The 25,319-nt window shown below is 40.1% G+C and overlaps 1 protein-coding gene across 1 annotated transcript; it reads left to right on the forward strand.

Annotated features, from left to right (window-relative positions):
• Positions 1 to 1,157: 1,157 nt before the first annotated feature.
• Positions 1,158 to 24,288, forward strand: LOC122136083 (deoxynucleoside triphosphate triphosphohydrolase SAMHD1-like). Its single transcript, XM_042717617.1, has 5 exons — positions 1,158 to 1,229; positions 1,914 to 2,032; positions 23,384 to 23,439; positions 23,802 to 23,815; positions 24,060 to 24,288. The coding sequence occupies exons 2-5, from the start codon at positions 1,932 to 1,934 to the stop codon at positions 24,219 to 24,221; spliced, it is 333 nt and encodes a 110-aa protein (XP_042573551.1). The 5' UTR covers positions 1,158 to 1,229; positions 1,914 to 1,931; the 3' UTR covers positions 24,222 to 24,288.
• The last annotated feature ends 1,031 nt before the right edge of the window (positions 24,289 to 25,319 follow it).

Genomic DNA, 25,319 nt, shown 5'->3' on the forward strand with positions numbered 1-25,319 from the left:
ATTTTGTGTTATTTGTTGGTCCGATTTGGCTACAAGAACTTTTATCAACCTAATGTTTGCATGTGATAAAGAGCTACAGGCAATTTAATTATAATTAACATAGCATATTTTAAACAATACCAAATGCCAAAGCATTTTAACCGCCTCCAGATAAACATGTGCTGACACGATAAATTAATATCGTTCTTTTCAAATCACATGCGTTCCGCAGCCAGGAGAAAACACTGTTTTAATGCAGAATAAGCTATAAAATACACTACACTCCTAAAAATCAAAGGTTATTCAGAACAGCGATGCCATAGAAAGAACAATGTTTTGGTTCTCAAAAGGGAACCTTTCAGAGAACAGTTTCTTAAAAGAAGCACTTGCTTCTCAGTGTGCAGAACATTTTTAAGAGAAAAGAACCTTATGTCCATTGGAAGAAAATTCGTGCATTGATGTTAAAAGACTTTTATGGATGCCAGTAAAGAATCTTTATTTCTAAAATTACAGAACAAGCAGGTCAAGGAGTACTTTACTCCAAAATATAATGTGCTGTTTATAGTTCTCACCACGAGGACAAGCTACATGTAGGGGACTTTTTTCTACAGTCAAAAAAAAAAAAAAAAAAAAAAGTATAATAATATAATAAGTATAATTACACAGAATTTTTTGTTTATTTTTTTATTTGATGGCATGAGGGTGATTTAATGATGAAAAAAATTATTTATTATATATATAGATCCTAGATATATAATATATATTGATGTGAATCCCCTGAACAATCATTGTAATTTTTATTTTTATTTTATCATATTATTTTTTTAAACAATCAACATCAGAACAACTACGGGATACAGCTTGACATGACACCTCTTCTTTCTTTAGTTAAGATATTGAGGTTGAACTAGAATCATCTGGGAATACTGTCTCTGCCCTAATTGCAACTCAAGAGGTCACTTCTCAAGCATTGTGCATAGCAGTACATCTGTGTCTTTTTGACTGCAGAACAGATACGAAGGACAGTTTAATTATTCATTAATATTTCCCTTTTGTATCCTGTAGGTTTTTCAATGACCCCCAGTTCATGGACACATGGAGCTGGCACCCCAAGAGGCTGCTTGTTGACGATCGCATTGACACGGGGCCTCCGCAGTTTCAGAGACATCCGTCACCAGGTCAAACAACTGGGAAACAAAATATCTTATTTACCCTGGTGCTACTCACTCTCGTTTCGCACACTCAATCGGGTAATTCTTGACGCGCATAGGAGGCGACCGCGTGCATGATTTTTATCTGACATCTAAAGGTTTTAAATAACCAATACATGACCTGAAATGATTTGATCTCATTTTGGTTTCCCCCCCCAAAAATCACCTGAATGTTTACTTGTAAGCATGAAATGTACCTTCTTTCTTAGTTTTTTTTATTTATTGTGAAGCAATTGTAGGATAGTTTTACTATAAAATAATGCTACAACAAAATAACTATCACAAAGCTCAACGGATTGCCCCGCAACAGGCCCACTAGCCGAGTATATGTAGTCTAAGTGCAGGAAACTGCGCTGCGGCCCATCAACTTGTTCACGTGTGTATTGGACAATCGGACTGCTAGTTTTGGGGGACTAGGTTTTGAGTAGCAACTGGCCATCATTCAGAACAGAAGCATTGATTCCGCCTATCCGCGCGCTTCCTTACGAAGGAGTAATGCCATAACAAATTGTGATTGGATGGTAATTTAGTTTTACAACTTTAATTAGGCCTGTTCGTGTGGGAGTCGGGACACAACAAAAACTAGAGCGGAAATCCACAGGACTGCCCCCCCAGTGCTAGCACCCCTCATGTTTGATATGGTAAACCCTTGCCTAGAGTGTACAAGGATAGACATTTTTTTTTCCTTGAAATGAATGGATATTCCTTGTTTGTGTTCATAAGGGTGGCATATTTAGCAGAATGGTTTGTCGAGACTCTGCGTGCGAATCAGCCAGAACTCAACATTACCAAACAGGAATTCCCTGTGTGAGCCAGATCGCTGCTCTGTGTCATGACTTGGGGTGAGTAGCATGAAACATTTTATTTATGCATTTTAGCAGACGCTTTTTAATCCAAAGCGACTTACATTGCATTCAGGCTATACATTTATTTATTTTTTCCCCAGTTTTTTTTCTGCTGGTGTAACAAGTGTGTGTAATGCAATGAAGTATACCTAATAATTTGTTACAGTCTAAGTTATTTTTTGGAGTATGCTATACGTTACCGTTTTTATATTTCATGTCCAACTATTCTCTTTTACTCCACTAAATTGTCCTACTTAAAATGTATACTTTTAACTCCGATTACATTTCCCGAAGCATATTCTAACTTATACTACAAAATAAAAGCCCTGTCCTAGAAGTGGCACCCTAACCATACAGACAGTCTCCTCAAGATTCTGCACTTTCGTGATTGTAATGCCGCTGGTAGACTTGCCGGGTAGAAGTCTACGGAAACTCGCGTAGCGCTCACAGTTCTTGCAGGCGCATGCAGACAGAAGTGCCGTATCGAGGGCGGCGATGAGCGGCCTTGTGCAACAGGAGTGGTCAGGGCCTTTCCGTATCGAAGACCCTTCGACATGCTAAAATGACAATGGGAAAATGGGGGGGACCCTGCTGAGATCTCATGGACTTAACAGCTCATGTCGCACAGTAGCTGTGAGAGCATTGTAAAGTCCTCAAGGGATCGAAAGTTCACATGAGTGTGCCATTTTGGGAACAGCGGCGCATAAAGTCAGAAAGAAGGACGACTGCAAGAAAGCAGTTTGACGAAACATGTGGCCTCATTCTAGCATTTAGTATGTTTAATAGACCTGGTGCTCATGTGCAAACACGATGTGTGCCCCACACACAACCCAGATAATTGTACATTATTTTTGCTGGTTGTCGACTAACGACGAGGCTGGGTGGGGTTATTATTCTGGGATTATCTATCTGCGATAAAGCATATGGGTACTTGGACCCGATGTCGTGTGTTGTAAGAATGTGGAGCATCAATCTGATATTAACGAGTAATCACACACAGAGTGTGTGAGAGTGCACGCACATGATTTATATACAACTATTAACACCTCCAAATTCAAAGGCATTCTAAATTGTAGATGGCAAAAAACACATGCCACTGTATGGATTTTTTGTCTATACAAATTACTAATAATTTAATAAAGTTTAATCGCTAGAGGGGATAGACAACGCACGCAAACAGAGTGCTCAAGTTTTTTCAGTCCACATCATTGGATACATTAGTGTGGTACTGCATATGCCTCCGGCGATGCCCACAAGCGCGGCCCCTTCTGAAACTCGTCAATTTGGGATTTCGCAAAGCTCATCATTCTGAAAACGCGAGGTGTACACTGATTGGCCAGCTATCCAGTGCGTTTGTGATTAGCTACAAATCACCTTTGTGTGTGACCAGAAATGTTATGCCCCAATATTACCTACCCGCATTACCATACGGCCGATGCCGTGCTCCCGGCTACGACGAGACAAAACCAATAAAGCCCATTAAAAAAAGAGGCATTTGTTTCATCCAGTGGGGACCATAAATACTGATTAATAATGACTTATACTGTCTTTTGTTACTGACTTTACGTGACTGACATATACTGTCATAAACTGAGAAAACCATGTTTGGCATTCGGAACCAAGCATACTCTACAGCTGCTTAAAACTCACATTTGAATCATCAGTGGGCAAGTTCTTTAAATATGGAAACCATACTTACAGGCCTCAGAGTCAGAACATGATGGCATTGTAGGCTACCTCTCCCAAGGTTCAGGAAACAGTCTCTCTGTAAAAATGCGCGCTGGACATCACCTGACCATATTTTGGGTGACACTGTTCTGGAACAGTGTCTGGTACTTACAACTTAAACCACTGTAATTTCTAGTTGCTGTCCGTCTGTTGGAAGGCCCCAAACAGTAGGTTAGCTTTGCACAACGAAAAACACAAAGCATCTCATGACAGGACCAATACTACAGCACGAATCAAAGTTACACCTTCTATCTATGCATACCTCAAAACACTTTGGGGGTGCGTTATTATGCCAAATCTTCCCACGACAGTACTTGTAGACGTGTTTAAATGAGTCGATGTAGGAGGGAGTGGCCCGGAGTCTGATCTTTTTATACAGAATACTCTCTTGGGTTTGGACGTTAGTCTTTTGCAAACTTAGGGAAACTTGTCCTATGCACGAACCAGCTGTTAAAGCACTGACAAAGAGAGAAGTCGAAAACTTGAAATTGCATCATTTGACCCCTTTAACCACAAATTGCTCATTGTTCCTGCAGGAATGCAGCCGTTTTAATAAAATGGTTGAATCTCAATGACTCTTATAGTGTGACGTGGACATACAGCCACGTATGGTTCCTATACTCAGAATTCGTGCTCATGCATTTAACCCATCCAAGTGCACACAACACATGCAGTGACACACACCACACCCCCCCGGTATTTATGCTGCAGTCGCTCGGCAAGGAAATAGTTGGGGAGTTCGGTGCCTTGCTCAAAGGGTCACCTCAGTCGTGTGGTATTGCCGGCCGCGAGACTTGAACCCACAACCTTAAGGGTTAGGAGTCAAACCTGTCTAACCCTAGGCCCCCGGCCTCTTACCATTACATTCCTCTGGTGTTGACTCAGTCACTCAACAGTCACTGTTTCTGGGCGCGTACCTTACTGTGCGGTTTGAATTTCACATTCAAAATTTTTTTTTCTATGTTTTAAAATCATCTTCAAATATCAGTCTTCCAAGGTTTTAGGTTTTTAAAACAAAAAGCATATTATGCATTTGTGACTCGACGGTTTTTTGAATCATCCATGTCATCTCCTGAGATACCTTAACATTGCATGTAAACACGTCTACGTTTGCCACTTCAGCTTGCAGATGTCCAGAAATGCTTTTCTTTTGTCGGAAATGAAATACAATAATTCCCAGATGAAGTGCTTCTTATGCTTACCCACAAAGATAACAAAATGTAAGAAAGATTTACAACGTGAACCAATGCTTGATACTCAAACATTTTTATATAATACTATATTTATTTTGCTCAATCCTTAAATTCATTTCTTCAAAATATATTACCATAAAAAAAATAGTATGTGTTGTTGTCCTCAATAAAACGAAAGTCTTCACATGCAAACAGTTTGTCCTGTTGCTGTCAGTATACTTTCAAGAATGACCATTTACTTTGGCAGTGTTTCCTTGCGGTGAGACTTTGTAACGATAATATCCAAGTTAGAGGGAGGAGCAAGTGCAAGTAGTGAAACAATGAGTATTTATTTTGAGGTCAGATACACGGGTAATCCCAGGTTGTGAGCGGACAAACAGGTGTGTTAAGCGCTGGATGAATGACGCAGGTGATCCCAGCGAAGTGGCGGTGAGGTGAGGCAGCGGACGAGCACCATCGACACAGGCCTGAGGCATGAGCACTCCGTGGTGGTGAGTCGTTGAAATCCGGTGAGTGTAAGAGTGGACAACGTGGGTTCCAGGGTACAGAAACGAACTCCTCTCCTCCGGACCGTTAAACCCTTCCCCGTCCACCAAGTACTGGGAATCCTCGTCTATCGTATACGGGTAGGCTGTTAGACCGGTGGCGATCGGACCTTGGCCTTGGTGCGCGCATCACCATCACTTGGAGCAGAGTCCTCGCGGGCTCTGTGTCCACTTCAGTTGGCACCTCCGGACAACTGCTCTGTGAGCGGAGGGGACCGCAACTTCAGATTCCAGACTATTAAAATACGGTTGGCTGTAACCTATACTAGCATTCAACAGGGATAGGGCCGTGGATGGACACTGGTAGACGAATTTGAGCAATACTCAACGAAAACAAAACATAGGATATTTGCTGACTCCAGGAAGAAGGATTCCTTGGAAGAGCAAACATCGCACGTTCTCATCCAAACCTGTTTGGCCCAGATCAGACTGACCATTGCTCTGTGGATGGTACCCGAAGGCAGACTAACCGTCGCTCCACAACATCCAAAATTTGGACACAAAGTTGCGTCCCCTGTCAGAAACCACGTCTATCGGAGGCCATGTAACCAAAGACATGATCAGTTACAGTAACTGCTGTCTCCTTGGCTGAGGGTAATTTGGACCAGGTGAATGAAATGTGCTGGCCTTCGAGGAGATCGGTCTTACTACACGGTCAAAGCGCTGTCATGCCATTAGAGAAGGCGGGGAGGCGGTAACAAAATCTAGAACTATGTGGGACCAGGGTGCTGGAAGGGACAGATAAGCGGTTGCAGAACCCATCCGAGGTCGATTAAACGTCTTACCCTCTGGCGCAAACTGAGACAGGCCAACACAAAATCGTGAATTTCGAAGCCATAATTGGCACCCTAATGTTTGCTTTACCAACATCTAGTGCGGGCGTATTCCTGGATGACAAGCGACATTGGAGCAGGTGATCCCATTGATAACTCGACCGTAACCCCTTCGTAACAAACAATCGGTCGTGGACCCCGGGCGGGAAGGCGTTACACCTCTAATGGTGGGTCCGTCTTGACCTTCATGCGACCTCCCATATGAGTGATGAGATTGACTATTCTCATGTAATATATACTCGGGAGTCACCTCGGCTTTGGATGGATCAACATACGTGACAAAGAAATCGGGTTTTGAACGTTTTTGGAACCTGGGCGGTAATACTAGAGAAAAATCAAAAATGACCGAAAAACAGTGCCCACCGAGCCTGCCTGGAGTTGATGTCCCGTTCGGCAGTTCTAATATACTCTAAATTCTGATGATCTGTCGAGACCCATGAAATGTAACCCCCCGACCCCTCCAACCAATTACGCCACCACCCTTCAATGCTAATTTGAACCGGCCAACAACTTCTGTTACCAATGTCATAATTACGTTCGCTCAGGAGATAAACGATGGAAAAACGCTCAAGGATGCATTCTTGTTGTCTGAGGCAAGGCGCGTTTGGGAAAGAACTGCACCTACTCCCACCTCTGATGCATCGACCTGCACGGCATGAACTGACATGTGGATCAGGGCGACTAAGATGGGGAGGCAAAAACGAAGAGGCTCTATAGGTTGGAAAATACAGTTTTCGGCTGTATTCGACCACCTGAACGTAGTTCTGGGGGAGTCTCAAGTGCAGTCCAGAGGTGAGACTAGTTTGGCTGAAAATGTGAATAAAACACAGATAAAAATTGCCGAACCCCCAGAAACCAACTGTAGGGCCTTACGGGAATTAGGACTTGGTCCCAATCTATCACAGCCTTTAACCCGTATCAGGATCCATACGTATTCCCTCAGACTGAGGACGATGTAACCTAGGAAGAAAAATAGACTTGTGCATGAAATACGCATTTGCTCTCTCCGCCTTGAAAAAAGCACATTCTCTAGTAACCTCTGGATCACTCGTCTGACTGTCAGTTGCACGTCCCCTCCTGGAGAGACGAGGAAAAAAAATCAGTAATGTCCATCCAGGTAAACATATTTTGAACTGATCTACGCATGTCTCTCAACATGTCATTAAAACGAGTTGCTTGGAAAACCACAGGCGCAATGGAGAGCCCGCACGGCATCAACCAAATACTCAGAGTGCCTTCTGGGAGTGTTTGAAAGCAGTTGTTTCACATCATCCCCCTTTCCTGGATGGACCAAATGATAAGCGTTACGTAAATCCAATTTTTTGTGTAAGTACAGATGCTCCCTTGTAACCGCTCGAAGGCTTGAAGACATCAAAACGGCAAAGGATACGCTATTCTTTACCGTGATGTTGTTTCAGCTCTTGGTAATCAATACAAGGTTCGCAGAGAACCATCCTTCTTCCCCACAAAAAAGAATCCTCGCACCGGAGCGCAGCTGTAGAAGGAGGAAGGGCAGATGAACCTCGATGCTTAGAGAATCAGAAATATATTTCTCCATGGCCTCCCCTGTCAGGAAACAGAAAGAGATGTTAAGCTGGCCTTTAGTCGGAGACTTACCATGGAAACTAACTCTATGGCACACAGTCATAGGGACGATGCGGAGGGAGAGAAGCAGCGCAGGACTGTATCAGTGAACACTTCCTTCAGGTCCAGGTACGTCCGCGGGCATGTTGGACAAAACCGTTTGTCCTCCTCCTGTAAACACACAAACAGACACAAACAGTCGACAAGCAGAAACCAGACAAGACTCTGGGTCAAACATTCACTCCATGAGGTGTATGGTGTTGGAAGCCGCCCATCAAGGATTCACAGATTCAAGATTTAAGAGTTTTTTCTTGGTCACATACATAGATTATATAGAGCATATATACAACCAGCAGTGAGCATGTGAAATGGAGTCAGGTCCGCTCCATGGACACGGCAATTAATTAAAGAATATCAAACAGATGAAAATATACATAAATATAGCTATGAAAGAATGAAATAAAGTTCCCACAATAAAAAAAAGAATAAAATAAAATATATTAAAGAAAGATGTATACTGGCAGAATTAAATATATAGTGGAAAATTAATGTGCATGAAAGTAAACTGTAGTCCTTTAAAATATTAAATATACACAGGGATGTACAAGAGGCAATGGTGCATAATGTGCATTATATACGTAAGTCTTAAATATTAAGATACACAGGAATGTTACAAGAGGCAAATGTGCAAAACAGGTTGACAACTTTCAGTATGTCATGTGCAGAGTAGTGAATGGATGAAAATCTTACTTATAAGTGAAATTAAGGTGGAGACATGAAAGATGTTTAAGAGGCTGGTTTTTGAGTTTTAGGAGAGCTGATGGCCCTGGGGGGAAGAAACTCCTCCTAAAGTCTCTCAGTTTGTTTTGACATTAGGCCCTTACGGAAGCGCTTACCAGATGGGCAAGCAAAAAGTGAAAAGATGGTTACTGGGGTGAATGGAGTCCTTGATTATTTTAACAGCTCTGCTTTTGCAGGCGTTTGAGGTAGATGATCCTGCAGAGAGGGGATAGCTTTTATTACCTGTGTTTGGAATGTGAGTTAAGTCCCAAGTCAGGTCCGCGGAGATGTTTACTAACCGAGGTACTTGAAGCTCTCACCCTCCTCTCCACAGGGGTCCCCGCTGATCATAATCAAGATGAGTATAGGGCTGTGCTGTCTGTCCTCTCTCCTGAAATCCACAATCACTCTCTTTAGTTTTGCTCACATTCAGAGAGAGACAATTTGTCCTGGCACTCGTAGGGTTTGTGTTTGACATAGCCAGGGGTGACCAAGGACAATGGGTGCCCAGAGGGGAGTCCATGAGGAGGAAGGGTCTCGGTGTGGTTGCCAGGAGGGTGAGAAGGGTTTTATGGGTCCCAGTGGGTGTGAGTCAATGTAGGGCAGTTTTCCTGGCACATTGAGTGCGCTGACAACTGATCCTGATGTGAGAGAGGAGTGATGACGGGAGTCTCAGGTGTTGTGCAAGAGTGGTGTCCCTGAAGGTACCTTCGCTCCCGATTCCAGAAAAGGATTGCGTGACAGGTGGTGACGTATTGTTGGCCCAGCTCAGTTTCAACTGAAGGAGATTGGATGAATGTTGATGATTTCCCGGCGGAGATCCCACCCGATAGTAGCCATCTAAATTTTAGCTACCCCGGGCTGGCTCTTTTACTGGGCAGGAGAGAGTAGAAAATGTCCAGAGCCGCCACAATACAGGCACACAGTCCTCGGGACCGGTCTGCCTCTCTCTCTCCTCCCGGGTCAGTCGAGCTCCTAACCCACCTGGCATGTGGTTTCGTGATCGAAGACTGGGACCGGTCCGTGTTCTCTCTACTCGAGCTGCCACTCCTCAATGTTGCTGGGGAGACGTGTAGGACCAGAGTGCTTGCACGCCCCAGGCCAATCGATGTGAGCATCCCCGCGGAGCGCCAAGTCGTGTGAGAGTCCCATTGACAGGCTGGTTTGGCAACTCGAGAGGTAGATTCTCCTTGTCAACAAGGTCGGCCAACCCCATGCAGGAACCATATCCCCACTGCGCCTCCTCTGTTCCACGTGTGCATCGCGGGCCTGCCAGGGTGCTAAATCTGATGGAGTAATCCGCCACGGAGTGATTCCCCTGCTTGAGCTCCCGCCAGTTCGCGGGCACGCCTCACTTGCTGGCCACCGGCACAGGTCACAATACAGGTTGACTACTGGTCGGTGGATGAATTCAGAGAGGGGAAGTTGGAACTGCTCTGCTTCCATGATGGTCAGAGCGGTCTGTAACGATAAACAAAGGGGAGGAAGCAAGTGCAAGTAGTGAATACAAGAGTATTTGAAGTTCAGATTACAACGGGTAATCCAGGTGAGACAACAGGTTGTTTGAGAGCGATGAATGACGTGTGATCCAGGAAGTGGCGGTGAGGGTGAGGCAGCAGGAGAGTGGTGACACATGGTCCTGAGATGAGCAATGCCGGGTTTGGTACGATAGGTCATTGCATCCATTGGGTGATAGAGTGGAAACGGGGTTCCAGGGTCAGACGAACCTCGAAGATGAACACAGAGAAACAGGAACGAGAAACCAGGCAGAACGTGCTGGAAACAATCAAACAACGCTCTGACAAACACAAGACTAAAGACAGGGCAATAAGTAGGGCATTGGGTAATGAGTAACAGCTGGTGGCAGAGGAACCAATCAACGAGACTCCCCACATGAAACAATCAGTGCCTGAACGGGCGACACACACAACTCCACCCCACATGTGCAAAACCCGAGACCACGGTTTACCAACCGTGACAAGACTGAACAACAACCTTTTGTTCTAGTAGACATTCACAATGATTCATACTTGTGCGGGCCAGTTTCTTCAAAACTAGTTTTGAGCATCGGTTAATAATAATGTGAAAGGAATGAGACATATGATTGATTTTTTTCCTGTGGTACTGAAACCTCAACAACGTGTTTTTTCTCCTTGTTCATTAATGCTGAATCTGTTAATGCTGTTAAATGTTAGTACAAAATAAGCATGGATAGTCAGACTGGTGAAAAATATAGACCTCAATTTGCTAATGAACTCTACTGCTCATACTTTACGAACAGCAGTGCCATTTTGCCATCTCAATCTCCCCCTCATAAAATATAATGTTGTCGTGGAACAATGCCACCTTGACCACACTCGCACATCTATATTTTCTTTCCTTACTTCTCAGAGATGAGTGACATCTATTTGCTCCAAGTTTCACTCTCTCTGTTCCTGTGTAGAACCAGCATCGTCATCCATCTGAAATCTGCTAAGACCTCACCAGAGAAATTTTAGCTGAAAGAATGTGGCATGATGTACATGACAAAATATTTAACTCAAAGTGAGTTTTTTTTCAGTCCTTTGTTTGGTTTCATTTTATTAATTAATTAATTAATTATTAATTATTTATTTATTTATTTTTATTTTTATTTTATTTTAATTTTTTTCAGAAGAGCAACCAGGCTTGTTAATTCATCTTTGGTGTCTTAATTGCTCTGACTGTCTGTCACCGCGTGCCCTGTGCCCCTTTCTGGAACATTGTCATAAGAGCATATGATTCACAAGGCAAAACCTGTGTTTCTCCTTGCTATTAGCGACTGTTAAAAGTGGGTTTACCTATATCAGTCAACTTGTTAAAATTGAATTTAGGCATGGATTTTAAACCCATTATGGACTGGCAATCTGTAGATTTCAAACTAAGCCAAATCATATAAACACTCTTAAACATATTAAGAGAGTGATTTCAAATCAGCATCATAAAGGCCAATAAGAAGTCCTTATTAACCCGTAAGCAGACAGAGCTGGAGTAACCAATCCACCTGGCTAGAGCTCTCCCATGTTCAGTTTTCCCCTCCTCGTGTGTTTTTCATTAGAGGCACTCAGTAAGGTATCGATCGTCTGTAAAAGCCAATTTCACTGAACCCATCTGGTATGATAAAACACTTAATTTATTCCAAGAGGTTGGTGGACTAAAATAGAAACAAGAAACAGGAACAGAATCGTCATCGTCCCCAAAATATAGAGTAGTCATCCTCACGCATGTACATACTCGACACATAATTTAACAGCTCATATTCAAGGGTTTGCTTTTTGGTGTTAAATCGGAAAGATTTAAACTTAACATTTTTTCTGTAAGTTTGACCTAGTTTGTACCCTAGTCTCCTTATCTAGTGTCAAAGTTTGCCTGTTCATTAATGATTTTTATTTTGAGAAAAATCAGCTCTGTTATTTTGGTCTTAAAATCATTTGCTTTGTTTTTGGTTACTCTTGCTTAGCAGGCCTATAAAGAGAAGCAGAGCACCACCACACCTCCACTCAAGCAGTCTCTCTCTCTCTCTCTCTTACTGTGGGGGGGGGGGGGGTAAATTATTTATTTATTTATTTATTTATGATTTTTTTTTGTTTGTTTTGACAGTTTTCACCAAACTTTAACTCGAGACTATAATATCAAATTCATTATAACATATAACCCTTAATCATTTAAATAGGTTAAAAATATCAAAGTTTCTATATCTCAAATCTCAATTTAGACTGTTTAAAATACATAATGCTAGGAGCCTTTCTTAGAATTAGTTTTACCTTAAATGCTTAATTTCCTTAACCTTTGTTATCTAAACCATCTCTTGATTCAGCAAAAGTAGTCTTTATTTTTAGCCACCACCATATCTTGTAATCATCTTATGCCATTCCTAATGACCTGCATGAGTAAAAAAACTAGGATATAGACTTACTGGTTCAATATCATCTCAGCCTCATAAATATTTTGTCATGGTCTCAGATGGTTCTTGAGAAGCCCATTGCCATTAACTCTTTATAAATAAAAGCTTCTTTTCCTCAGGGTGTGATACCTGGCATAGTTGCATCAAAGTCGTGGGCGCTTGTCATAACAAGCCATCAAGGGAATCTGCGGTTGCTGGTGATCAGGTCTGGAGCTCACATTTTTTGAGGTCAGATTGCTGTACTTCCACAGTTCCCCTCTTAATGATGCTCTAGGCCTATCAAGCATCTGCTCAACTCCATAACCATCTCACGTATAACACCTCCTTTCGGGCAGGTGCCCAGTGGCGGTGACCACACCTGCCTTAGGTTGTCCCTATTGGCCATAAGAGGATCTTACCCGTCATTGCGAAAATCACCTCATGCACACTGGCAAACCCGCTCTTTCCCGTTGCCAACATCCTGCGACAGTGTGTCTTCCAGAATCCCTCCTGTATTTCCTGCAGCTTAGGAAAGGTGCACTCAAGAGACTCATGAGATAGCCCTTGACACCACCTACTAGTGTTAAAACATTGAGACAGGTTAATCACACTAATATTCAATTTTATATCTTCAAACCATCAAGCTGAGATTACTCAGTGAATTTAGATGTCACACCCTCGTTCCATTCATTGTTATGTTCTGCTACTTCTGTAGCCGGAGCCATCGGGCCCTGTAATGATGGTTGAGACAAAATAAAACAGATAGTTTACGGTCATGAGAACAAATAGCAAATACAACTGGTTTAACTATTCAAAATCATTACCTCTATAGCGCACCGTCTGTATTATGAATTTGAAAGACCTCTGTTTTCTTCTCAACAATAGCTCCTAAATGTTATGCAATTATTTTTATAATCTCTTTATTTCTTAAATGCATATTGGGCAGGTTTGAACATTTAAATCTTAAATCTACCACTTGCCCTCTTAATGCTTGAATCTGAACTCCTTGTGTTCATGGTCCTTTAACATCTCAGTGTCCTATGATTTGTACTGAAACACTGTTGCTTTACTATAAATAGCTTAGCACTTAAGACACAGCTCAGATAACAGCATTTTTAGCTGACTTGAATGAGAGAGAGAATTCTAAGGGATTCGGACGGGTAGCAATGCATTTTCTTTTCATTTTTAACAAAAATTTCATTTACTTCATTTTACCTAGCCCATTAAAAATTTTTCGGGAAATGACATGAAACTTTTTTTTTTATTTTACTTTTTTTTTGCCCCTAAAATGTTTCTAAAAGTTCTTAAACTTGTATGTTTTTCATTCATTTAAATTCCCGGGCCCATGGTTTTGGAATTTCAAAATGGTTTTTAATCTGTCGGGTTACTGACCAGATATTTATTTCCCGGGTCATGCTAGCTGGGGCTTTTTTTAAAAATTTTGAAACCCCTTTTAGGTCCTTACGAAAAAAAAATTTTTTCCCCAAGTGTGCTATTATATCCCTTTTTTTTTAAACAAAAAATGGAAAAAGTAAAATCTCTTTTCACAAAAGCTCGGGGTCCCCGGTCTAAGGGTGGGTGGTCGAGATTTGGGGAAGGGGCGATTTAGGGATTAGAACCCAGCCTAGCGTCTTACATTTTTTCTTGGCTTTTCCTTACCCTTACTAGGCTCTCCCAGCCGTATATTTTACTTTCCCTTTTGGTTTCTAGCTTGAAAAAAGAAAACCCCCCTTTTACGGTTTCCGTGCCCCCTTGGTCTCGGGTTGGACCCCCCCACTGCCCTTTTTTTTTAAAAACGTGCCCCTTTTAAACTGTAGGGGAATTTACAAAACCCCCAAAGGGAAACCAATGTGTCGAAAATAAAGAGCGGAGTCAAGAGGGGGGCCCAATTAAAAAAAAATTTACTAAGAACGGGTTTTGCATTTTCACCCAGCAGAAGTAGTTTCGGGACTTCGTGGAGTTCGTGGGCCGTCGTACAGTGAAAACATCTGCCCAAAGTAAAATTTAAAAAATAAACAACAATTAACCCTGACAGAGGAAAATTTGGTCAATGCATAAGTCCCAAATTCTGTTTGGGTTCCCAAAAAACCTAGAAAAAACTCTAAAAACGTAATCTGATATCGGGACATGGCATTTTGAACTTTTTGCCCCCTGGGACTGTCGGGTTTTCCCCTTGAAACAGACAATATTTAAAAAAACATACCCCGGGGAAACATATCAGAACTTAAAGGGCCACCCCAAAACCCTAGCTAGAATTTTTATGGTTTTTACACACACACTATGAGCCCTCATTTTAGAGAGAAAGGGTCCCGCATAAAGCAGGATTCTTTAATATCTCATAAGCGCAATAAGGGTTTCACATTTTTCTCTTGCCAATTTTCCCAAAAAAAAAAAAACCTGATACAAAAAACCAAAACCCAACAGGGAAATAAGTTATTTTTAATTTCCTTAAAAGTTTTTGGTATTTTGCCATTTCCTGCCCCGTACTTTGGGTGAACTCTTTCCCAAAGTTTTAATCGGGTCAGCTTCAAATTTTGGGGGGGGTCACACAAATTTAAAATTTTGAGATCTTGGTTTTCGTCAAGGGGCCCGGGGCCCGGTGGCCGACAAAATTTGGGTGTTTTTTCCCCTGAAAAAAGGGGTTTCCATAACCCGGCAAACAATGCCAAAACTGCCCAAACTTCATACATTTATAGGGTTTTGTCCCGAAAAAACCTTTATGCCAAAATTTGTTATAGTCATAGTGCCACCTGCTGGAACAGGAAATTTTCATGTTAACCCCTGTTAACTCCTGAACATAATAAAAAAGCACAACAAGGTTTTAAAAAGGGGGCAACTTTTTAGAAAACAGCTAAAAAAAGCTAGCAACCCCTTACAAGGGTTTAAAACATTTCTATTTAAAGCGTGTACCAGAAAATTAAGGGGGCTTTTTGTATACAAGGGCCCAAACGGCCCCCCAAAATTCATATTTTTTATTAGAGTCCGGCCTAAAGAAAATTCATGCCAAAAATTTGGTCAATTGCTGTAACCCCCCGGGAAGCAATGTCCCATCCTGCCCCAAATTTATACGTTTTTAAGAGTCCCGTCCGGAACATTTCAAAATGCCCAAAATTTGGTTTTCAGTCTAGCCCCCACCTGCCTGCAACAGGGAAATGTCATGTTAAATCATTTAAAATTTTGTGTTTTAATATATATAGATAAAAATATATAAAAATTTATAATATATATATATAAACATACTTTCCAACTTAAGGATAATTTAAAAATCACATAAATTTTACTTAAGTTAAAATTTTTAAATGGAAACTTCAACCTCTACCAAAGTCCCTTTTTTTGGTAAAAATATTCCTTTTTTAAATTAAATGTGGCTTCAAGTTTCTTTTCCACCACCCCGGAAAACCCTCTTACCAGAAAAACCCTTTTCACATTTTTTCCTCCTTTCTCCACCCTTGAGGGAGAAGTCTCCAAAATCAAACCTTTTTTAATCCTACTACTTTCGTTCCCCCTTTTATCCAAATTTCCCCCCCCATATTTCCCTCAAGCCCTTTTCCTGCCTTTTACCTCACTCATCCCATAAACAATCCCTTCACATGGTGTTTTTTTCCCCCCCCTTTTTTAAGCAGGGCTCGTATAACCCCTCTTTAAAAACCCCAAACCCTTTTTGAGAACTGCAACTGGGTTTTTTTTTTCCTTTCCCTTTCAAAAACACTTGAACGGGTGTTCAACCCTGTCTCTGCCTTTTTCACACAGACCAAAACCCCCTCGACAGCAAACCCGTATGGGTTTTAGAAGTGGGCTTTTAACCCAGGGCTCCTTGCTTCAGTTGTTTAGCCCTCAAACTGGCAAGAGAGGATTTTCCCAAAACTTTAATAAATTTTTCTTGCGGGTCTGTCCAAAAGGGTTTTTAAAATGGTTAACCACCAGATTTCCCCCTGTCAACCCTATGGCAAAAGGGCATCTCAGGAAACCGCACTCCAGGGGTTTGAAATCCCCTTTCCTCTCAATAGGTCCTTCAAGGTATCTTGGAGAGGTTAAGGGGTCCAAGTCACAACATCTAATACCTGGGGTGCCTCAGGGGCTCAGTTCTTGGACAACTTCTCTTCTCTATCTAACATGGCTCACTAGGTTTTTGTCATTCACATGCTTTTTCATTCACTGCTATGCTGGAGACACTCAAGTCACCCCTATCCTTTCCATCCTGATGATTCCAACAATAACTGCATCTCGCTTGTCTAAACAGACATTTCTTTCTGGATGAAGGCCATACCTTCAACGCAGTCTTACCAAGACAGAACTGCTCTTGTTGCCATCAAACCATCACTTATTCATCACAATTTCCCCATCCGGTTTAGACACATCACCCATAACTCCTTTCACAAAACTTCAGAAACCTTGGAGTTGTGATTGCGATCAATCTAAATTTCTCAGACCACATTGCTAAGACCTGCCCGGTCCCTTGCAGATTTGCTTTATTCAACATCAGAAGCACCAGGCCCCTTTCTTTCGAGACATGGCGTACACAATTCCTTGTCCAAGCTCTGGTTCCTATCCAGACTGGACTATTGCAATGCCTTCTTGTCAGATCTTACAGCCAGTTCTAACAAACCTTTATAAATAATCCAGAATGCAGCTGCAAGATTAAATTTTAATGTGCCGAAAAGAATGCACGTCACAACCTTTTGTTTCATACAGTTTGCACGGGCTACCAATAGATGCTCGCAGAAATTTTTTGTTCAAGGCCATTAATGTTTGCCTATAAGACCACAACTGGCTCTGCACCCTTTACCTAAATTCACTTCTTCAGAGTTATGTGCCTATATAAAGCTTGCGTTTTCTGCAAGTGAGCGACACATTGTTGTGCCATCCCAAAGGAGCAGAAAATCACTTTCACCTGACTTTTTAAATGAGCTGGTTCCTCCTGGTGGAATGAACCTGCCCAGCTCAGAGCAGAGTCCTTAGCCATCTTCAATAAACTGCTTGTAAAAACCCATCTCTTCCATCTTTTATTTGACCTTTCCTAACTCAAAATCCTAGCACTCTCTATTCTAATTCTTTTTTTTTTTTTTTATTAAAAAGTCTAACTACTCGTGTTATCATTCAGACCAAAAAAGGGGGCCTCTAACACTGGCGTTTCTCCTATTCTTTCTCTATTCTATATTATTTTGATAATTTATTAATAATATAATTACAAATAACAAACAAACAAAATTTTGCTACGTGTACTGGTTCAGAGATGTCTCATATAGCACTTACATGTGTCTTGCTCATTTATTTGATTTTGATTTCTTCCAGTGTCCTCTATTTGTAAAATTCGCTTTGGACTTTTTTGTGTATTTGTATATATATATATATATATATATATAATATATATGATATGTTAAGTAGCTGAACTTGAATTGTTTTTCTAAGGGTGGTTCTGAGTTCACTATACTTCATTTTTGTGTGTCCAGCAGAACACAGGAGTGGATCAGCCGGTTAACTTCAATCAAAGGGTTTATTAACATTAAAGAGCTATTGGAATGTGTATGTGTGTGTGGTGCTACAATTAAACATCAATAAAAGAAATAATCTGTAGGTTGCACCGCTCACCGGTGCTCCGTACTCCTACTGATAATACAAAAGCATGGTTGAATGAGCTGTGTCCATAATAATAACCTGACAACAGAACAACAGAGAGTAGAATGAGTTATTGAGATTAAGGATGTAATGAAGTACATGTAAGTATTAAACAAAGTTAAACATTCAATATTCATTTGCCCTGTATAGCGGAGGTGTGTAAACTGATAAGCAGAGTGTCTGAGTGATTGAACGGCGCGACTGCACAGATGCACGAGCTTGTCAAGTGAATTTCTCACAGACATCACTGGAAATTTGAATTTTCGGTCGGATATGTTAAAAGCAAGCAAGCAAAAACTACTAAAGTTACTAAAGTTATTTGAGTAAAGAAGAGAGAGAGAGAGCCAGAGCACGCACTTCTGTTGCATGATCTTGATTGCTGTTCGCTCCATTAGAACATGCATTTCGATTAAAACTAGATCATAAATATAAAACAAAACAAAAAAGTTATAGAGCGGCATTCACTCTAAACAACTTTTTATTTTAAACATCAAGCATACATGATTAAAGCAAAATTGAATCTAGCAGACTGTTTGAAAGCACTAGGCCTATAAGTTGTCTCATCACATGCGTCTTTCTTACCAATGCAAACAGTGTGCACGTTGCCTATGATTAACTTGCTTTAAAATTATGTTTTTTTTTTTTTTTCGTACATGAGTATCCGAGTACAGTGTGCATGATGCAACTTTTCATCACCAAAATAGTGATGTGTGTACTCCTATAATGTATAGCATGTATAAAAAAGTGGTTCCCTGCATTATTTTAGGAAAAAGTTTTGTGATTACAAATGGGATTGAGCGATGCTGTTATAGCTCTACCTGCACCATTAAAAATGAACAGTGCAAGTAAACAAAGCTTATACAATACATTTTGACAGTTTATAATTAAGTGTGGAAATAACTGAAGGAAATATCTGTTTCCCTAAATGCAGCCAACTAACATGAATCTTCTTCTTCTTATTATTTTGTCTCTGTATACAATATTTTTGTAAAAAAAAACAAACAAAAAAAAAAAACACCAAATGCTGTGAAAAATACAGGTATCGGTATCGGCAAGTACCAAAAATGAAAGTAATCGCTAAACAGACCTCGTTCTAAAAAAAAAGTGGTATCGGTGCATCCCTATAATCAGCATAACAATACATTGACTTCTGTATCAAGAAAATCACACCCATTACTCTTAACAGTGTAGTAGGGTTTAAATACAATATACAGTATCAACTTTCTGTGGTAATATGACAGCAATGCAATCTGGCGCTGTACTCATTACTGAATTGCAGCTGAGCAAAAAAGCTTAGCACTCATTTCCTCACGTTCAGTCGTGAACAGTGGACAAAAATACCAAAATTTCTCATAACTGAATATTAGGATTAACAAGAATAGTCTATGGGAGCAGAGCAGGAACTCACAATTAGTCACAGATGCACACAAAACACACAAAAGGAGATTAATTATCCTGCTTCGGGGACAAATCTCTCTCTCGCTTCATTCTGCTGCGTCATGGCGATGATGGACAGGTGCACTAAGCCCCGCCTTTCCAACAATTTATATATGCCAACATATGAAAAACTTATTTCTAGATTTTAGGATAGCAATTTTAATCTTTATCTTTAAAGTCAATAAACAAATAACCTTGCGCACCTGTGGAGGCTAATTCATCATATATGTGTGTGTGTATATATATATATATATACAGTGGTACGGAAAGTATTCAAGACCCCTTAAATTTTTTTTTGCAGCCATTTGCTAAAAAATCATTTAAGTTCATTTTTTTTTTTTTCCTCATTAATGTACACACAGCACCCCATATTGACAGAAAAACACAGAATTGTTGACATTTTTGCAGATTTATTAAAAAAGAAAAACTGAAATATCACATGGTCCTAAATATTCAGACCCTTTGCTGTGACACTCATATATTTAACTCAGGTGCTGTCCATTTCTTCTGATCATCCTTGAGATGGTTCTACACCTTCATTTGAGACAGCTGTGTTTGATTATACTGATTGGACTTGATTAGGAAAGCCACACACCTGTCTATATAAGACCTTACAGCTCACAGTGCATGTCAGGAGCACATGAGAATCATGAGGTCAAAGGAACTGCCTGAAGAGCTCAGAGACAGAATTCTGGCAAGGCACAGATCTGGCCAAGGTTACAAAAACATTTCTGCTGCACTTAAGGTTTCCAAAGAGCACAGTGGCCTCCATAATCCTTAAATGGAAGATGTTTGGGACGACCAGAACCCTTCCTAGAGCTGGCCGTCCGGCCAAACTGAGCTATCGGGGGAGAAGAACCTGTGTGAGAGAGGTAAAGAAGAACCCAAAGATCACTGTGGCTGAGCTCCAGAGATGCAGTCGGAAGATGGGAGAAAGTTGTAGAAAGTCAACCATCACTGCAGCCCTCCACCAGTCGGGGCTTTATGGCAGAGTGGCCCAACAGAAGCCTCTCCTCAGTGCAAGACACATGAAAAAACACCTGAAGGACTCCAAGATGGTGAGAAATAAGATTCTCTTGTCTGATGAGACCAAGATAGAACTTTTTGGCCTTAATTCTAAGCGGTATGTGTGGAGAAAACCAGGCACTGCTCATCACCTGTCCAATACAGTCCCAACAGTGAAGCATGGTGGTGGCAGCATCCTGCTGTGGGGGTGTTTTTCAGCTGCAGGGACAGGACGACTGGTTGCAGTCGAGGGGGGAAAGATGAATGCGGCTAAGTACAGGGATATCATGGACGAAAACCTTCTCCAGAGTGCTCAGGACCTCAGACTGGGCAGAAGGTTCACCTTCCAACAAGACCATGACCCTAAGCACACAGCTAAAAATAACGAAGGAGTGGCTTCACAACAACTCTGTGACTGTTCTTGAATGGCCCAGCCAGGGCCCTGCCTTAAACCCAATTGAGCATCTCTGGAGAGACCTGAAAATGGCTGTCCACCAACGTTTACCATCCAACCTGACAGAACTGGAGAGGATCTGCAAGGAGGAATGGCAGAGGATCCCCAAATCCAGTTGTGAAAAACTTGTTGCATCTTTCCCAAAAAGACTCATGGCTGTATTAGATCAAAAGGTGCTTCTACTAGATACTGAGCAAAGGGTCTGAATACTTCAGTTTTTATTTTTTAATAAATCTGCAAAAATGTCAACAATTCTGTGTTTTTCTGTCAATATGGGGTGCTGTGTGTACATTAATGAGTGGGAAAAAATGAACTTAAATGATTTTAGCAAATGGCTGCAATATAACAAAGAGTGAAAAATGTACCGGGGTCTGAATACTTTCCGTACTACTGTATGTATATTATATTTACAAAAACAATAGTTTGAAGCCAACATCACTTTGGAATATTGTTATTGCTATTTTTGATATACACCTAGGTAATAGCAAAAATACACAGAATAATGGGAGGGATTGGACAGGGCCACACCAGCCAATCTTTCAAATTGTTTTGCTTAATCTCATACAAAGTAAGGTCATACATTATATTAGGTGGCCTTAACTACTATGTACTTGCATCAAAATATAAGTGCAATGTACTTATTGTGGTCATATTGTATTGCAAAACTTTTTTAAGGGTGGGTTAAGGTATAAGGGATGGGTCAACAGTGTAATTATAAATGTAATTACAGAAATTAAGTACAGAGGTATTTTTAAAAAATAAAAGTACAACCATCAGTAAAAAATGTATGTACACAATAAGTCCATTGTACCAAATGATTCATTTAAATGTAAGTACACAAGGCCGCATAATATAAAGTGGGACCCAAAATAATATGTAGAAAAAAACAAAACAAACAAACAAACAAACAAACAAACAAACAAACAATGTTTTATCAAACCAAAAATAGAAAACGTGGCACCTTCCCCTAATCTAAAATATTTATATAGAGATGCTTCATTTTCCATGTATTGTAATGTACTGTATGTAATGTAATGTAATGACTAATAACACAATATTAAGGCAAAAATATCAAACGCAATCGATTCACATAGTTTGTAACGAACTGACTAACTAACTAAATAACTAAGACCGCAACTAATCAAAATCACAGCACACGTCAAAAATGGATGCCATTTTTGCATTGACGTGTTATTTTTTTAATAATTCCACGGGCTTTCGTTGCTATCACAAATCACTCGACGACAACACTCTGCCCACCCCTCTCTTGGATGTTGACAAGAATAAACCAATCAAGACATCCTTTTGAAAATAAAAAGTGAAAGTAAAAATGAGAGGAAAAAAACAGCACCAAAGAGGAAAGCAATAATAAAATAAATAAATAAATTCCAAAAGTCACATTTAGAGATGGAAACATTTCCTAAGAATTAAACTTTTTTGTATTAAGTGAACAGAAAATCATATTATTATAAAAAAAAAACGAAAAAAAAAAAAAAAAAAAAAAAAAAAAAAACTGGTCATTCTCAACAGACTCGGCCCAGGTATACGGCCAAAATATGACATTTCATTTCTTTGACAGATTAACAGTTCACAGCCCTATGTCCAGCCTCCAACGATATTTACATCACAGACGTGGGAGGAAAACGGGCTTAGAACAATCCCCTTTGGACCCCTTCAGACCAAGCTTACTATCTCTGTAGGAACTGTTGCCGTCTGGTTCTGCACTAAGAGCACGGATCACCAGAAACAGCCAGACAGCTCATTTTTTTTTTTTTCTTTATTTCTTCACAGGGCTAATCAGCAGCTGAGCAATTAAAATGGTCATAAACTAGAGAATTATTCATATAAAGGACATAGTTTATACCGAGTCCGAAATCATTTGGAATTGGGTAACTGCACTCTTCTAAATAACATATCTGTACATTCATTTAAACAATTACACTTTTTGTTCTATGCTTCTATGCACTATGTCTGTACTTTCTTCTGCACTTGAAGCTTCTGTTGTCAAGTTAGATTCCTTGTGTGTGTAAACATACTTGGTAATTAAGCTCTTTCTGACTTCTGACTTTTAAGGGTTTATAGTAAACCATGTCTTTTTTAATTTGTATTTTATTATTATTATTATTATTATTAATAGCAATAATAATAATAATAAAATATGGATGTGTATCTCTCATTTAACAACATGAATGAACACATTTGAGCTTAAATGTCAAATCATTTATCAGCTGTCCATATAGTAAATGCATGTTACATTTTTGGTCTTGTCAGGTCATGGTCCGTTCTCTCATTTGTTTGATGGCATGTTCATCCCTGAAGTCCAGCCTGGTAAGAGTTTTCTCATTTTCATTCATTTTAATGTCGGTGCTGAGTTGTGCATGTAAGTAAACAATAATTAATACTATTTTTGTTTCATTATTGTAGCTGCTGAATGTTTTTACAACACAAATTCCATTATTTCTAAACCATGACTTCCTTACAAGCAAGGCAAATTTGGAGAGTAATGGGAAAGAGTTATTTATATAAATACATAATACATTATGCATCTCAAATCATACTGAAAGATCTTTAGACATCAGTCCCATCTTTCCCTTATGAATGTCACGGGGTTGGCACACAAGTGAATTTATGATTTATGTATTTTTAAAACCTGCGTGACATAATCCCTAAAATGTCTTTTCATTTCTCAGATAACAAATGGCAGGTAAGCATCATTAATTATCTTATAAGGATCACTTATTATATTATATCATTTTTCTGATACACATGTATTTCACAGTCATTGAGCTAGATATTATAGAGAAACTAAAAATTTACAATAGACACAAATTGTTTTCATTTGGCTTTTACCTTTTTAAGTCAATATAAATTTATAATCTGAAAAACTACTCTTTAGTATGAATGTGTGCAGTTTCTTTATACTGTATTTTTATGTTGATCTTCTGAAGCATGAGCAGGCGTCTGTTCAGATGTTTCACTGCATGAGAAAGAAGAATGGACTGGACAAAATGATGAAGGACTATGAACTGAATCTAAAAAAAGACATCATCTTCATTGAGGAATTAATTCAGGGACGCAAAACTTCAGATAGTCCGGTAAAAACATGTTGAATGTGATTTTTCAGTCTTTATCATGATACAGCTGTAGGGATGCACCCAATGATTGGCAACCAAAATTATTCGGCCGAAAATAGCAAAAAAAAAAGCTCTTTCGGTGTTCAAATAAGTGAAAAGACAGAATAAATTGAACTGAACAATGATGTGACACGATTAAATAGCAACCAGAGTAGAGTTAGAGGAGCGCACTCTTTGTAATGCCCAAACATGTCAGCAGTGTGGAAGCATTTAAAAGTTTACGAGAAAGAGGCAAAAATCATTACAAACACGGACAGCATGAGACTGTTTAGTACTGCATCTCATGTCTCCGATGAGAAGAGGAAGGGGTGCTTGTTGCTGGTTACTGGCTGATGATTGAAATCACAAAATGGCCTTAAAGGGGTCATATGACATTGCTAAAAATAACATTATTTTGTGTATTTGGTATAATGCAATGTGTTTATGCAATTTAAGGTTCAAAATAATGTACATTATTGCTACATTTACATACATTTAGCAGACACTTTTATCCAAAACAACTTACAGTGCATCCAGGCTATACATTTTATTTTTTTACCAGTATGTGTGTTCCCTGGGAATTGAACCCACGGCCTTTTGCACTGCTAACACAATGCTCTACCACTGAGCCACAGGAACTTGTTGCTCCTCCTATGCCCCACCTTACTGAAAATGCCGATTTTTACAATTTTTACAATTTTTACAGCTATCCAGTGTGTTGAATGCCTCAAGCGTGTGATGGAAATTTTATTCCCTTACCATACAGTGAAGCCATCTCCCGGCACAACAAGACAAACCCAATAAAACACAATTACAAACAAGGCATTTGTTGCATCCAGTATGGACATAATTACTGATTATAATGACTTATACTGTCTTTGTACGTGTTGCGTATCGCGCCGCATAAACATAAAACCATGTCTGCATTTGTGATCAGGGGAAACGACAAACAAGAAGCGCTACTCTACACTGCTCAAAACTCGCGTTTGAATCATCAGTGGCAAATTCTTTAAATATGTTAACGTACTTACAGACTGTGAGTCAGAAATGCCAGACTGCCCTTGCAAAGTTGGAATTACTCCACTTTATAGAAAA

The sequence above is a fragment of the Cyprinus carpio genome, chromosome B1 (genome assembly GCF_018340385.1).
Source record: "Cyprinus carpio isolate SPL01 chromosome B1, ASM1834038v1, whole genome shotgun sequence".
NCBI classification, from domain to species: Eukaryota; Metazoa; Chordata; class Actinopteri; order Cypriniformes; family Cyprinidae; genus Cyprinus; species Cyprinus carpio.